Source organism: Mirounga leonina, unplaced genomic scaffold, assembly GCF_011800145.1.
Source record: "Mirounga leonina isolate KUSES-001 unplaced genomic scaffold, KU_Mleo_1.0 Mir_168, whole genome shotgun sequence".
In the NCBI taxonomy this organism is placed as follows: domain Eukaryota; kingdom Metazoa; phylum Chordata; class Mammalia; order Carnivora; family Phocidae; genus Mirounga; species Mirounga leonina.
In genome coordinates this window covers 62,470,942-62,488,277 of record NW_023270426.1, presented here as the reverse complement: position 1 = coordinate 62,488,277, position 17,336 = coordinate 62,470,942, and the positions used below count along the sequence as shown (strand labels likewise).

Sequence of the window (17,336 nt, the reverse complement as noted above, 5' to 3'; positions counted from 1 at the left end):
GACCTATTTAATTGAGGTGATGGCAGGAAGTTCAAATGGAAATAACCAAAGCATGGTGTGAAATAACTTTGAAACATCTATAATTCTCTGAGCACAAGTTAGTGATGGATATCCAGACTCTATGTTCAATTTAGTGAGGCCTTTTTTTCCAGCTTTCTAATTTATAACGTTTTTCTTAAGTTATGATCTGCTTTTATTGTTTGACTAAAGTCTCATGGTCGTAGCAGTGAAATCGCCTATAAAAATACATACTCATTTAATAGTGTATTTTTCTTTCATTACTAAATATGTTTCCCTTTATTAAAAAAATAGATCTGTTGCTCATAATAGCTTTATTTTATTAATGTTATTTATCTATGAATATATATATTTTAAAAACAGGTACAATAAAATTTTTAAATTATATTTAAAATATCATTGATAATTATTATCAGGGCAGTCATGTCATTTTTATTTTTCTTTTAAAAGCAGATGTAATATTTGACAACTCCACACTTAGGAGTTGGCAGTGTTGTACCCTATACTTAAAATCTGACTTTTTAATTATCTTAACATATAGTGAATGGTGGGTATTTGAGGGACCTTGAATCCCTGTCAGGTGACTATTTGCCCCACTTCATTCTGTTGATGGTGTTTCCTACCAGTAAAATCAGCCCGTTAAAAACATTGTTATTCAAAGAATTAGATAATAGGTTAGTAGGACCTATGTTTATTGTATAGCCCACATTCTGTGTTGTTTGTATGTTGGTTATAAAATGGCAATAGCAAATATCTGCCTCAGTTACCTTATAGAAATGTTATGAGAACAGTTTTTGTACTATCTGAAGGCCATTTTGACTTCATCAGAAAGAAGGCATTGTAAAAGCCTAATGTGGTACTGTATATTCTCACTAATCATTTCAGAATTTAGGGCTATCATTTATTTTAAAACTATTATTTTAATTGTATGGGAATGAAAAAGCATTTGCAGACACACTGCCCCTTCCATTTCCCTGTTTCTATTTTTAAGCAACAAATAACTTCGTTTTTCATACTGTCCTATGTTCTCTGTGACACTGATAAGGGTTACAAAATATTACACGGAAACCAGAGACACAGAGAGAAAATACAGTGAAGAAAGCAAAGGGAAAACTAATAGTAGGAAGAAAAATGCAAAGTGGGACATAGAAGTATAGATGCAATAAAGCTAAAAGAGGCATGGGGTAGCAGTAAGGATGAAATTAGAAATGATCTTGTGTGGCGTGCTCCTCCTCAAAAATAGCTAATATAATTTTTGGCTGTGTATGAGGAGGCATTCCCCCAGGGTGAAAGGAAAGCGAAACATAAATGTTTGAAAACAGAGAAGGTTACAGAGCACTGCTGTCTTCTGACTTCTTAAAAGTCTGGACACAGCTTGCTTTGGCTGGCACGTGACTAACAGGCTGCTCTTTGCCAGATTTTTCTATCTAAGGCTAGTTTTGGGTAAGTACTACTGCTAAGGCTCGTATCCTTTCAACCCCCTCCAGATGTGCTCCTTACATGCCTCTCTGGGTGTGTGTGTCCAGTCTGCATGTATTCATTCAACAAGAATTTAGCGTGGACTAGACATTGTGCCAGGTGCCAGGGACATAGCAATGAATTACAACAGATAATGGTCCTTTATGGAGCTTATGTTCTAGGAGGGGAGACAAATAATGAACAAGGTAAATAAGGAAAGTTTACGATTGTGGGAACTGGTAGGAGAAATAGAAAGCAGGAAGAGAAGACCTGAAATATGTGGAGGGGAGGATTTGCATTTTTAGAGGAGTGGCCACAAAGGGCCTCGCTAAGATTACATTTCTGGGACATTCTTTCTAGTCCTGATCTCCTGCCACCTCCCACTAATAAAGACAATACTTGCCCATCTGACTTTAGAGATCTTCCCTTAACTCCAGGCTACCTGCTGAGCTCTGAGAGCTGCACCCTTATTCCCTCCCAGCAATCTCTTGTTCTGGGGCCTTGAAAACCTTGCCTTATGGTCAGATCCATTTTACGAGTCCTGCAGGATTTATGGTAACCATAAAGCATAGGTGACAAGCAAGTTATTAAGGTATTCCACTCTTCCTTGAGCTACCCATATAGAAAAATATAACATATATATGGTGCCCTGGGGTTCACAGGCAAGGTTGTTTATGTCCAGAGGTGAAGGGACAGAGCTACCCCTGGCTGACCTGAAGGGTAAAGGGATCAATATGTTGACATACCTGTGACCACTTTGCACCAGGCACACAGGATGGAATGCTCTGCCTCCTCATAGCTTCATTTTGCCATCTACCATGAAGGAACTCTCTGAACCTAGATTCACTAAATCTGTGTAGTCTAGAGGTGTGGTGCCTGTCAACTTATTTCCTGCCAGAACTTGTATCCATCTCACTTTTCCTTGTCTTTGTCACAGCTTGAGACAGGCTTTTCTCTAATATTTCACTTTACCTAGAAAACTTGGTATAAATCTGGGCACCTCAAAATTGGAAAGATAACAGCAGAAGTGTTAAAAAGAAGAAGAAGAAAAAGAAAAAGGAAAACAGAGAACACACGTGTCTTAGGGATGAAGAATTAAACTTGAAAACTTACAATATTTAGATGACCTCATCTTGGTTTAGATGTAGAAGGGGGCTGTTGATAACATGTACCTCTCAAGCCCCACTTCCCCACCAGAACAGAAAGTAGAAAATTAGTAATTTCTAGGTGAATTTGAATTGTAGACAACCTGCTAGCATAACCCTAATTTTACTTAGCTTAACCAGTGCAGATTAACTATTTACACTGACTGAACTACTGAATATTTGCTAAGTATTTACTTCGATTTATTGCTGAAAATATATCTTAAGGAAATGACACTAAGGAGTTATATCTCTTCTTTGTTAGTGAATAATCACTTGCTTCTAAAGATAGCAATGAGAAATCAACAGTAATTGCTTCTAGATGTGGTGTCATTCAGAATGTGTAGACAAGCTGAGTTGTCTAATATGTTTTTAGACACAGCTCAAATTAATTAGGTAATTGAAAATCTATAGTTCGCCTTTGTAAACAGATCTTAAATTCAAGGCATATTAGCATATAGGATACTGTACCACTTTTTCACTGCATGCACTGCTCAAGAACTACACCATTCCTCTTTCCATTCAAAGGTTATATATTCTAATCCTTTAAGTGATGCTTTCATTAACTAAATAGCACTTTTCAGGCAGTTTTTGTTCATTACTGTAGAATTGGCCTTGTAGCTGTTACTCATCAGTTTCCCTGTTCATTGTTCTATGCTACCTTACAATTATTAGTTAATGTAAGGGATGAGTATTCTAAAAGTTGACCACCAGAAATTCTTGTGTTTTCAGTGAATCATTCATTCTAATTAGCTAGAATCAGGAACTCTGGGGAAATAACTGATTAAAGAATCATTTAAAATAATCTATTTAACTATATATTTATGTAGATCACCAATATTTGCCTTGATTTTATATACTTAATCAGATCCAATATTTTCCCCTGATTTTGATTCTTTCAGTTTTCCAGTAATCACAGTGAATATAACTAGTTTCACTTCAGAAATCTCACTTTAAAAAAAAATTAAAAATAGCCACCATGTTTTTTACAGCTTTCTGAACCAATTTGTGAAAAATCCTTCGAAGAATTTGGCACTAAAGGTGGCAACTCTCCTTTTACTGAGATAACTCTTCCCTTTAAAGATAAAAGATAAAATTATTTTTGGAATACTTTGGGGTAAATAATCAAATAATATGAATTTGTATTTCTACTTGAAAATTACACATTATGAGTTAATTTGCAAGAGTTATTACTTTTACTATCCCTATAGCAGTATCTCATGGCTTTTAATGCTATGTCCCTAATTGTTGGAAAAGTAATTTGGGGAGTAGTGGTCCCTAAGACAGAAATGTTCATCCTTTTTACTATATATTAAATATTGATCTGCCTTCCTACGGCTGTCTGTGCTTCACTTGTCCTCTATTTCTCCTTCCCTCTGTCAGTTCGGTCTGGGTCACTGCTCTTGATGGTTCTCTCTGTGTCTGTATATTGACCTCTGGCTCTCTGTCTCTCATCTGGTTTAGTCTCTATGTATGACTCTTTTCTTACAGTTTTTGTCTCCTGTGTCTCCCTGGCTTCCCCAGTCTCCCCCACCTGGAGACTCGTCTGCTAGCCTGTAGTATCACATCTCCCCCAGCCCACAGTCTCTGCCTGCCCCTGGCTGACCTGAGTGGTCAGTGGGTCCACTGCCTTCACTGCTCTTTCACTGTGTGATATGTGCCTCCCTCAAGCCACACGGTCTCTGCTCCTACCCATGCTTTCCGTCTGCTTCCATCTGCACCCTCCTTGTCCGCTCTGTTGTCAGAGACGGACATCAAGTCACCAATAACAAATCTGTCTGCTGGCAAAATTACCCCGAAAACATTACTCTTCAGAAGAACTCTATTGCTTTCTAAAAGTGATTCAGAACCTCTAAAATAAATATTCTTTGGTACCAAGATGAAAATTCAAAGTGAACATTAGGTACCTTAACAGGCCAAATATTTTCTGTTTATAAAATCCCAAGTTGTAAATAAATAAATAAATATAAAAATAAAATCCCAAGTTGTTCTCAAGTGCTTGAAAAGCAGGGATAATATTTTTTAAAGTTTTTGTTTCATCATATTTTTAAAAATATAGTCCTTTTTAGTTCTACTTAATGATAAATATAGTTCTGTTTAATGATAAATTTTGAGAGATAATTTATTTGATCAATGAGTTTAATCTTTAGGTATTAGAATTGATTTAACTGATATATGATGTCCAAATATTCCTTGAGAATTAGTATGGTATTTCTGTCCATATTGTTTGTTAATATCCCCTTCAGTCATATGTATCTCACCCCAAGTATTCAATATGTTATACCACTAAATAAAGAAATCTTACACCAGCTAGTTTACAGATGTTTTGAATAATCTCATGGCACAAGCCTTGACAGAATTCAGTTGTATTACATAATTTCTTAATTTCTAAAATACTATAAAAGTTACTTTTTGAAAATCTGGGCAAAAAAACAGAAACATGATTTTAAGCTTTGTGTAGCAATGATTTCATAAATGAGACTTTTGTAAGAGACCCTAAATTAAAAATTTCTAATAACCACCTAAAATCAGTGTTGGCTTAGAGATCCTTTTATTTTTAGCAAATGTTTCAGGTATTTTTAAAAAGCAATATGAATAATTTCAGATTTTCACTTTTATTTCCTTTTAATAAATTGCCTTCAAAGAAATTTAGGGTCTTCTTTCTATTTTAATTTTGTGGCAAAGTAGCCATACCTTTCCTGCTTAGTTTCCAGAGGAAACGTGATTAAGCTTTTAAAAAGAAATTATTGATTTAAGGCCACACATACAAGTGATTAAATATAACCAATTTTGGGGCACCTGGGTGGCTCGGTCATTAGGCATCTGCCTTCGGCTTGGGTCATGATCCCAGGGCCCTGAGATCGATCCCCACAACATTGGGCTCCCTGCTCGGTGGGAAGCCTGCTTTTCCCTCTCCCACTCTCCCTGCTTGTGTTCCTGCTCTTGCTGTGTCTCTCTCTGTCAAATAATAAAATCTTTAAAAAAATAATAAAATAGGGGTGCCTGGGTGGCTCAGATGGTTGGGCGTCTGCCTTCAGCTCAGGTCATGATCCCAGGGTTCTGGGATCGAGCCCCACATGGGGCTCCTGGCTCAGCGGGGAGCCTGCTTCTCCCTCTCCCTCTGTCTCTCCCCCTGCTCATGCTCTCTCTCTCTCTCTGTATATTAACAAATAAATATAACCAATATTTGGGAAACATTAGTGGGAAATAGTGGGAAAGCTACTTGTGGAACTAGATGATACGTGGTTTGAATTTTATAGTGAAAAGTATAGTCTTCCATAGCCTTCGTAGTGTAGACTTTTGTAGTGCTGGTGTTATGAAAGAACAGTCTCTCAGAGTTACTTGGTTTTGCTTTTCTTCAGAAACAATATCAAACATATAAAATCAGCATTTGTGGTAAAACTTACATTTCAGAAAACCCAAATTTAGTTATTTTTACCAATTAATTCATTAGTAATTTTAATTAATTTGTTTCCTCTAAAATTAGAGCCTAACTTCATGTCTTTCCACAAACTTGAGTTATTCTTGGTTCTTTAGAGGCAAGGAACTAACTGTAAATATTTGTTCCTTAATTCTACAAAGATTTATTGAGCACTTAATATGTACTAGGCACTAGTCTACACTCTAACAGTATGAAGATTGCTAGATGTGACTCTTGCCCCTCCAGGAGCTCATGGTCTCCTAGCAAAAAGTCTTCTGCTTGTTGCAAAGATTCTCTTTGTTCATAAACAGAGGATTATCATTGAAATAGGTAGGGTGGGGAGGAAAGTTAAGGACATATGGTGAACTCCTTCAGGACCCAAGAGTAACTCTTAGTTCACTGACATCCTCTATTGACTGGTATCCCACTGCTATCTAAGAGTTAGTGCATCTTCTGAAATTATCCACCTTCCTTCCATGCTAGTATGAGACCCTGACTTTTCACTTCAGGTACATGTTTCAAATGAATATGTTGTCATTTCAAACTCTTTAATGGTAGTAGGTCACCATTTATGAGGAAAAGCTTTGGATTTATCATGACTATGGGTAGTTTATAATAGTCTCCCAAATATGTAGGTGAATTAATTCTATAATATGATCAGATGAAGATCTACAATCACCCTGCCTATAAAATGGCGATAATGCTAGTACCATCTCACTGGGTTATGGTCAGAATTAAGTGAAATAATCCATATAGGACTGTTAAAATTGTACCTGGAATATAGTTAGGACTCAATAAATATAGGCAGTCTTCACTTTGTATGGTCCCAAATACCAAAATTTCGGTTACCATAGTTTAGTTAAGTAACACCAAGTACGCCCCAAAAACAAAGTTCAAGTTTCAGTTACCACAATGTATTAACTGTGAATAATTGCATTAAGTACAAATCTCTACGTAAATAACAGAGGCACATCATGACAGCGGCCAATCACATCACTTCTTTCAAAATCTTTCACTGACCAATCACTGCATATCTGTTAGCCAGTTCAGGCACAGACAGCACTTTCTTCCATTTTATAAAAATGGATGATCAGAAGAGAGACTTGGCCAACAAAGATGAAAATGCAGCAAAGAAACGGAATGCTGGAAGTAAAATCGTAAAGTGCTTGTGACGAAAAAGATGATGTCCCGGAGGAAGTGACGCTAGCAAAGAACACTTCGCATGAAATGGACTCTCAGAGATGTTTCACGACATTGGAAGTGCGAAGGATAAATGTTGGAAGCTGATCCAAACTTAGGAGCATGAAAATTAGCCAAGGCAGAGAAAAGATTTGCTTGAACTCTATCATAAGTTATATGAAGGGAAGGCAAGCACTATTCTAACTACTTTAGTAGGTTTTTTACAAAGAAATAAAACATTTTAATTCTCAATGTTTCTAATGTTTTAAATTACAGTGTACTAAACATAATTGGTTTTGCCTTTTTTTAATTCCTCTACTCATTTTTTGTAGGCAGTAGGAGGATTTTTAATGTTTTGACAAAAAAAAAATTTAAAGGTCATCAAACAACCATAGTTTTCCCCATTGATTATCATGATCACTTTACATGGTTTCAACTTGTACAGTCATTTTTATAATATTTTACACTGTGCAAAGCAAGGACTTCCTATAATTATTATTATTAGAAATTATTTTATCCAGCAAATCAAGTACTATAGCTTTAGAGAAATTGCTCATTGCTTTTCAATATTTGAGCATTAAAAACTTTCATTTCTCTCCTGCGTCTGTCTTTGTGTTTTCTAGACTAAGTCCTGATTCTAGTCATGTCTCATCACAGGGTTAACTTTTAGAGCCTCCCGGTGCATCTTCTACAGAAATACAGTATTTATCCTTGGTTTGCCTGTTCTTCAATCAACCTCATTTCTTCATTCTTCTAAATCTACTAAAATTCCATGCTGACCCTTTCCCTTTCATTCTTCCTGCTAATGTTCTGTTCTTCCACACTCTCCCTGAAAGACTATGGGTTTTAATACATTGTCTTCCTTTCAAAATGACACCTGCCCTAGAACATATCCTTATGAGAAACTTCTTTAAATTCATTGGTTTCTTCCTTATGTTTCATCTACATTTCTGTCAATCATAAAAAAACAAATGTCTTTCTTGAATTTAAATTATTACAAGAAATTCGATGTAAGCAAATGTAAAATTCTAGCTGGGAAGTTAACCAAGTTAACACTTGGAAATGATGCCATTATTAAAAATAAATGCTGTGCATTTTCACTATATACCTTTATATAACTTCTGGAACCATGTGAATGTGTAGTTGAACATTCAAAAAAATAGTTAAATTTTCATTAATACGTAATGATAATTGAAATCTTGCTTTCAGTTCTCCATTCATAGCTGCTTTGACATAATTGCTTCCTAGAGTTCTGAAGCTCTCAGCAGGTGAAACCGTCATCTGCCTGATATTATCTGCACACGCATAGGGGCTCCTGAGAGCTTCAATGAACTCTAGACAAATAAATGTGGATTTGGGCATGAGTCTTTCGCTCAGAAGAGAGGCTGATAGTCTGGTTGGTTCTCTTTAAGACCTTTGGAATCATAGTGAGGTGACTTTCAAGAGGATTCACTTTAATAACCTGACTTATTACCCCACGGTGTAAAGCCAAGGACTTTGTCAGGTTTAAAATGCTAAAAGGAGGGGTGCCTGGGTGGCTCAGTTGGTTAGGTGTTTGCCTTCGGCTAGGGTCATGATCCCAGGGTCCTGGGATCAGGTCCCACATCGAGCTCCTTGCTAAGCAGGGGGCCTTCTTCTCCATCTGCCTGCCACTCCCCCTGCTGTGCTTGCTCTCTCTCTCTCTCTCTCTCTCTGACAAATAAATAAAATCTTTAAAAAAAAAATGCTAAAAGGCGGGGTGCCTAGGTGGCTTAGTCTGTTAAGCATCCAACTCGATTTCGGCTCAGGTCATGATCTCAGGGTCCTGGGATCAAGCCCTGCATCAGACTCCTTGCTCAGCAGGGAGTCTGCTTAAGATTCTTTCCCTCTCCCTCCTCCCCTCCCACGTGCTGTCTCTCTCTTAAATAAATCTTTAAAAAGATAAAGTAATAAAATGCTAAAAGGAGTTTTTAATTTATATAATTGGAATGTAAAATCTTAAGTCTGGTACTACCTTTGCAATTTTCCTTGGTCATTATTGCATTTCATGTTACTAAATATAAGTGTTCATTTTTCCCAAAAAGGTATGAATGTCTCTATTTGCCTTACTTTAGCTCATAGTTTCTTTTTTTTTTTTTTAAAGATTTTATTTATTTATTTGAGACAGAGAGAATGAGAGACAGAGAGCATGAGAGGGAGGAGGGTCAGAGGGAGAAGCAGACTCCCCGCTGAGCAGGGAGCCCAATGCGGGACTCAATCCCGGGACTCCAGGATCATGACCTGAGCCGAAGGCAGTCGCTTAACCAACTGAGCCACCCAGGCGCCCCTAGCTCATAGTTTCTTAAGGAGATTCCAGGGAAATTCACAGAGGCCCCAAATTTGTGATGGTATTGGCACCAAGATCAATAAATTTGAAATCTCTTTAACAAAGTAATAATTCTCACAGCACCTGAAAGAGTTATCTCCTGTAAACAGAAATTCTATTCTATTCCTCATTTACTTCTCTGAGGCCATGTCACCTCCAGGATTACTGGTTTCATTGGTCATAAGCTGTCATTTCTGTTAGGTGTATTTTACTGTGCAGTATAATGGAAAATTTTTCATTAAACGAGTTGTGTATCTCCTGCTCTAAAGTGTAAGCAGAGTACAAATTTGAATGTAGAAGACAGTGGCTGGAATAATCAATGCAAGAACATCCTTAAAGCTTTCCTTGTGTAACAAGGGCAAACTCAGCTAAAAAGTTTGTTTAAATCCTGCTTGACATAACAAGAACCTTTACACTTTATCTATCTGGGACTATCTGTGAATATACCTGACTCATCACGAGTGCCCTTCAACTCAGCCCTATTCAGCTCAATTGCTCTTCCTGCCTTATGCAGACATTTAAAATTCTTTGAGGCTTCTGGTGAAGTCTGTGGAGTTTTTATATTTAATATTATTTTATAGCACGGGAAGTTCATAGTTCATGAATACCACAGCTCCACAAAATATAATGAAGGGTTTTTCCCTGAATACACAAAATCTCTTTGTAGTCTGGCTATGTGGTTGTGTTATAGTCATGTCATGAGCTTTTATTTCTAAACAAGAGTTATATCACAGCAGCATCATTATTTTTTTAAATAAAAGAAGTAACACCAAAAAAGTCCTTCTCAATCTGAAAAGAAATTCTATGTTGGCAGCTCTACCACATTCTAGTTTTTCTCTATGTGTTTTAGAAGAGTAAAGAGCATCTCACATTACTGTTATTCACCAAGAGCTGTCCTTTCATCCTGTTCTTGTCCTCTGTTCTCTCCTATACAGAACAGTGCTATTAGCTATTTTGTGAATTTATTTCATAGAGCAATAAGTGATTTTTTTGTAGTGACTACATTGATCTGGTTAACTTTTTCTATGTTATTACAATTTCAGTGTTCTTCATCTATGTCCTTTACCTTCAGGTACCCTTTTTCTTAATTGCTTGACTTATCTTAGATATCTCACTTTGTCTTACAGTTTTCTACTTAAAACACAGATAACAGTTTAATCATTTTAGTGCATTTTGAGGTAGTTTTCTGTGAACTAAATTGTTGTAAAATGTGGTGCTGATTCTCTCCCTGGAAGTGAGAGGCATCTTTTCTTACTATATTCAGCTGCCATAGTTCTCCTGGATGCTTGACTTGACTTCCTAGACCCAGAGAGAAACTTCCCAGTGCCTGGTGTATGGATCTTGTGTCCTGCCTTTGCCTTTTGTTTTGCTCCTTGACTAATGTGGTTCTTGGGGACCTACACCTGCCCTTCAGGTGACAGTGCCTTTACACCCTGATGCTGGACCAGTGCTAAGTTATTAGGACATCTGCAGAGTGGGGAAAAACATGAAATTAGCACCATCTAGTCTACCTTGACCTCTCAGCCTGACTTGTATATCATTCTTAGATCTTCTGGTCTACTCTGTTGATTTAATTACATGCAAAAAAGCTTGCTTTGCTTTGTTTTTGGAGCCTCTGCTGGAGAAATGAACTTCCTCATATATTCTCAAATAAGGCCCTCTCCTCTGTCTGGAGCATGAGCAGCTTGGAAGAGATGCATTTGGAGAGATGAGGAAGCAAGGATCACCTTCCTAGCCAATAAGATAACTGGTCAACAGGATGGTGTGAGTCAAAGCCAGATCTCCTTCACATCCAGGTGTTTTTATATGCATACCATACTGAGAATACTGTGTATATAGCTCATGCGTTAGCACATCATTTGGCCCATGAGTACAAAATAAATGTGTACCTCTGTAATGTCCATAGGAGGTTTCATCTCTCCTAGGTGGGGGAGCTAAGACATGAAGCTCCAGCTAACTGTTGAAGACAACCAATTTATGTGAGTGGAAACGCAGTAAGTTCAGGGCCGAGGGAGAGCACTGTGGTCCCTAGTGTATGGGCAAAAGCTTCCAAAGAGATGAAACTTGAAGCAAACCCTACAAGAATGTTTATAATTAACTTCGCCTCCACTATTTCCTGCTTCTTACCATTAGTGGATCTTGGCAGCTGGTTTTGCCATCTTAGAATAGAGAATACTTATGGAGAGCCTAATAATATAAACCCTGATGCATTTCTGCTTGAAAGTTCACTTCTCTGAATTCCAAAGATCCTAATAATAGAAAACTGTTAACTTCTCTTTGAGCAAGTGTAGCTGTCCTGTTCTCCTGACAGTTTTTCTTCATCCCCATTTAGATTATAAATACATGGGAGCCTGGGACCATGTGTTTCTTATCCTTACTTTGTAATTCCCTATGGATAAGACTGGCCCGCTTCGTACATTGTAATCTAATCACTTGCTAAGAGGTCTCTGTATTTGCTGAAGGTGATGGATTAGCCTTTTGAGCGCCCCAGCCCCAGCAGTGCTGGTTGTCTTGGGCATTCCCAGCACCTGCCTTCTTCTGATCTCTATTTCTCTTCCAACCAACTATGCTGCTGCTTTTTTTCGCTATCACCCCATTTCCGTAGCATATTAAATATACTTTTAAGGAGATGTCAAGACTTCCCTTAAGAATATGGGCTTTTATTTGTGACAGCACATAGGCATTAACAGGAGATAGGCATGTTGGCAGATGAAATCTGACCAAGTACAGAGAAAGCCTTAATTGAGAGCACCCAAGTTAATTTTAAAACCCATCAAGTTAACATAGCTTTACTTTTTTAGTTTAGTAAATGTGTTTAGCTACTGTTTTAACTCAGTTAATATAATCTTTCCTCAAATTCAGTTGAATTCACTTTTTTCCAATTCACTAAAAATATTTTTATTCAGCTATTGTTTTTAGACAACTAATGAACCTTTTCTCTGTGGTTCTCTTTTTGCAAATGGACTGGTTTCAATATGTGGGCTTTAATTTATGTAATTGCTCTCTTTTATTCTTCTTTGCGATCCACCTTTCATTCTGTTTGGCAGACACTGGTTGCTTTGTAGTTTTGAAAAAAAAAAAAAAACATATAAGTATACCTGGAAAGAATAGATACCAGCAAAATAATTCTTAAGTGAAATTTTGTATATTGTAAACTGTTTTTCATAGACTATCATCTTGAAACCTACTTCAAAGCAAATATGGAAGTCTTCTCATCATTAATGCTGCACAGATTCATTTATTTAACATCAAACAAATATTGATTAACGTCCTACTCTGTGCCAGATAAAGTTCCAGGTGGTGAGGATCTAGCATTGAACCAGACAGACAAGAACCTTGCTCGTTGCCAGCACACGTTCTAGGCAGGGCCACAGTAGAGATGCAGACAACAGTCACATACACAGCCTGTCCAGATAGCAACTGACTTCCCGATTCTTTTACCCTTTACCATTGCTTCAAAGTCACATCTACAACCTTGTTACCTGTAGTGTTGTGTTGAATCTAGTCTCACAGTACTACTACCTCCATCTATTAAGAGCTGTTTAAGGGCCTTGTTCTAGTACAGGAGAGAAAGAATGGAGAGGCTTCTGACAGGGTCAAGTTTCTTGTTAAGCTGAAACTAAACATGCTGTACTTTCAGAATTGTAAAGGTGAGAATTCATTCACTCATTCGGCAAACATTTATTTTTTTAAAAGATTTTATTTATTTATTTGACAGAGAGAGACACAGTGAGAGAGGGGACACAAGCAGGGGGAGAGGGAGAGGGAGAAACAGGTTTCCCGCCGAGCAGGGAGCCCGATATGGGGCTTGATTCCAGGGCCCTGAGATCATGACCTGAGCCGAAGGCAGACGCTTAATGACTGAGTCATCCAGGCGCCCTCATCAAACATTTACTGAACAGTATATCAATCAGGGTTTTATTATGTTCCAAGCTTTATAGCACCTACATGCCCTTAAGTACATCATACTCTAGATGGAGGGAGAGAGACATAAAATAAATAATTGCTGATAAATGTTACAATTAAAACATATACCAAGTACAAGGAGAGCACCACAGAATCAGGAACTAACTCTGCCTGGGGTAGGGATAGGGGAGTCTGATTCTGGTGAATCAGGTATTGAAGGAAGCATCTTCAATGGGGAACAGCAGGTGGGGCCCATTCTGAGACCTGTCTCCAGAGGGGGAGAAGGATGAAACATAGAGGTCTCTGTTGTTTGTGGAGACTAGACCAGAAAGCTGAGGTGGGATGCAGAGCAAACAACTGGAAGGGTTGGGAGTGGGGGAGGGAACGGGACATGAATTAATCAAGAAAGCCCCAATGAGAGAGTACAATCTGGCAAAGCAAGGAGGTTGGGGGTTGAAGCTAATAGTAAACTGATGGACACTAGAAGAAATTTAGGCAGGGATGCTTAGGTTTCTTAAGGCACAGGAACTGAAGATGTGCAAAGAGAGGTTATTGGCAGTATTGTGACCACAATGATAGCAGTGAGGGGACAGTTAATGAACTGAGGGGTAGTCCCAGCAATATCTGGCATAATAGATGTTCAATAAATATTTGTGAAGCCAGAAGGGGCTGTTCCTCTACAGATAATGTGGAGGAAAGGGATGAGATACCAAAGTTCTGAAGAGCTCTTAGTAAATGCCTAGATTCCCCTCTGGGAGAGGATCCCAGAACCCTTAGAAGTACAAAGCCCACTCCTTTAATCCTGGAGACCCAAGGGATTACCCGGAAGTCTACCAGATTTCCCCACCACTGCACGCTCCTGGCCTGTTTCTCTCACCTGCACCTCCATCTCTGCCCACTGGGGGGCGGGGCTCGAGGGCAAGGCTGGTGGCTGCTCTGAAGCCTCGAGAGCCATCAGTTCCTACCAGACTCCCTGCTCGGGTGTGGTCTTACCCCATGGCCGGACACAGGCCCTCAAACTTCTCCCCACTGCCAGGCAGTGGTAGGGGCGGGCCCACAGGGCCAATGCCTGTGCGGGTTGACGCTCCGCTCTGGTTGAGTGCCCAGGCAGCTCCCCGCATGCTGATGGTCCGGCCAGGGATCGGGCCGGGGGCCAGCCCAGGCCCTGAGGGGTGGAAGGTGCCCCTGGGTCCACCACCGTACAAATTCTACAGCGGGATGGCACCCCGCAGGCCCAGAGTCGGAGCTGGTGAGGCTGGGCCCCGTTTCTGGAGCCCCTCGGAGGGCGCCTTCCCGAGGCCCTACATCATCCTGCGGTGCACCCCGAGTTTGGCGCTGCCAGAGGATGTCTCGGCCATAGAGAAAGAGTTGGAGCAGCTGGCCAAGGAGCTGAGGCAAAAGAGGATGGCCCTGGGGTACTCGCAGGCCGACGTGGGGTTCGCCTTGGGGGCTCTTTTTGGAAAGGTGCTTAGTCAGACAACCATCTGCCGCTTCGAGTCCCAGCAGCTCAGCCTTACCAACATGTGGAAGTTGCGACCACTGCTGAAAATGTGGCTGGAGGAAGTGGACACCAAGAACTTTCTGGGCTTATGCAAAATGGAGATGATCCTGCGGCAGGCTCGGAAGCAGAGACGGGCAAGCAGGGAGAGTCGCATCCAAAACAATCTGGAGCAACTCTTCTTGCAGTACCCGAAGCCCACACCCCAGCAGATCAGCTGCATCGCTGGGCAGCTCCGACTGCAGAAGGAACTGGTCCGAGTTTGGTTCTATAACCGGAGCAAGATGGGTGGTCAGCCAGCCATTGATTTCTGCCCACCGGAGGAAGTGGGGGCAGCCGGGCCTCCTTTCCCAGGGGGACCCATGTGCTTTCCCCCTGCATCGGGGCTCCATTTTGAGTCCCCCCACTACAAAGAGCCCTACTTTATACCCATGTACTCCCCTACCCCTTTCCCTGTGGCAGGGACCCCCCTCTCTGCCCCAGCCACCGCTCAGGGCCACCCCAGGCTTTCAAACTGAGGGGCCCTGCCCTTCTCGGGAGGGTTGAATGGGGAAATGGGTTCCTAAGGTTCATTTCAGGGTTGTTAACATTAAGGGCTCCATTCACTGTCTAAAGAAGTTAAGAATACCTAAGGGATGAGTTGGGAGTTGTTTAGGAAATTTGGGGGAGGGAAGTTGAAGTTTATTAACTCCATTGTTTTTACCTAGCATTGGTTTTAAGGTACATTACAATACATATATGGTTTCGGATATTTTGTTTCTCTCTTTTTTTTTAATTAATCAGAAATTAATTGTGTCTGTTATTCCTTGTGGTTATCAGTAAACATAGGGATTTTTTTCTTATAAACACGATATTGAGTGAAAAACTCAAGTCACAGAAGATTATTTCAGTATACCATTTTTTATCAAAAACCAGCAGAACTTTATGTAAATATAAACATGGGTTCCAAGATAATAGTAACCTCTGGGGAAAGGTTTGAGGTTGGGATAGGGCAGGAGTACATAAAACCTACCCAGAGCCCTTGCTAAAACACAGGCGTTTTCTTGTTCTTCTCCCTTTCTTGAAAGATGCATTTCTTTTCTAATTCACCTTCTCATTTAGAGTGCTCAGCTTCCAGTGGAGGTCTCAGTCCAGCTCTCCACCCTATGGAATCCCACTAGTTATCTCCTAACTGTCACAGTCATTGTATTTGGAACCCCTTTGTTACTGAGGTTGGCATGCTGGACAGCGCTAGCTCAGCCCCAGCTCCAGCTTACTTCTCTGGTTTTCAGCTCTGTTTGGTTTACTACCTGGGGATGTTACTTTCTTTTGAACCCAGATATGCTACTTAGAGAATATCTGCAATGGTTGAGTCAACATTCCCTGGTGGCTTGTGTGATGGTTCATCCTATATCACTTTTCCAATCACTTCTATGAAATTGGTCTTTTCTAGTTTTCTACTTCTACATTGGTAAATTTTGGTCATCATATACTAAACAGAAATCATTTTTCTGTGTTTGTACCTCTGCTGCCATAAACCTGCATGTAATATTTATTGCTTTATAATTCCATCACTAAATATTATATCTGAGTTTATGTCTTCTATTTAATTACTATTCCTGTCAATTTTTTCTTTCTCTACTTTTTTTCCCTTAATCAGTTTTTACAAAGAATTTATCTATAGATATTTACAAAGAACAAGTCTTTTTAAAAATTTTATCTTATTTACTGCTCTTTTTATTTTCTAATTGGTTAACTTCTAGCTTTTATTTTTATTAATTGCTTTTTTCTAGTTTTCTCTGGTTTCTTCCAATGTGTATTTTTCCTTCTTGTCAGTGTTCAAAGATAAAACACTGACAGTACACATAGGTTCATGAAAATGGAGATAAACTTCACTTACTTATAGATTCAATAGGTGACTAATCACTCACTCATGGACTGTCCCACTAAAAGTCACATAGCACCAGTCCCATTTCTTCCTTTTCCCATACAGCCCTTCTGGACAGCCTTGAAAGGGAGATGTTTCTGCAGAGGGCCAGGTGGTATTTAACGACAGGATGAACCGTTGTGGTTGTGTCAACATTTGGCTCCTAAAAGCTGTGAGGAGGCTCTGACCCGAATTCTGCAGCCCCTGTGTATTTGGAGAGATGGTAATGGGCTCTCCATCTCAGGGAATGGCTCCGAGGGTCCACCTCAGCACCTGCACAACTGCAGCATTCACACAGCTGCCGCGCCTCGGCTTAGGCAAACACCACTTTGTGTCACTGATCAGCCCTCACATAATTTAAAATAAGATTTTTCCATCACTGCTCCTCTTGACTTGACTATGAAGAGAGAAAAGGCTGGGCCATGGGGCAACTTTGACATTTAAAGAATTTCATATTTTTCAAA

The 17,336-nt window shown here is 39.5% G+C and overlaps 2 protein-coding genes across 11 annotated transcripts in view; both read left to right on the top strand.

The window, feature by feature from the left end:
- FAM172A (family with sequence similarity 172 member A) overlaps positions 1–17,336 on the top strand; it is a 411,264-nt gene that overhangs the window by 272,360 nt on the left and 121,568 nt on the right. The window lies entirely within an intron of this gene.
- POU5F2 (POU domain class 5, transcription factor 2) lies at positions 13,422–16,625 on the top strand. The gene has a single exon (XM_035014866.1). The coding sequence runs from the start codon at positions 14,465–14,467 to the stop codon at positions 15,482–15,484; it is 1,020 nt and encodes a 339-aa protein (XP_034870757.1). The 5' UTR covers positions 13,422–14,464; the 3' UTR covers positions 15,485–16,625.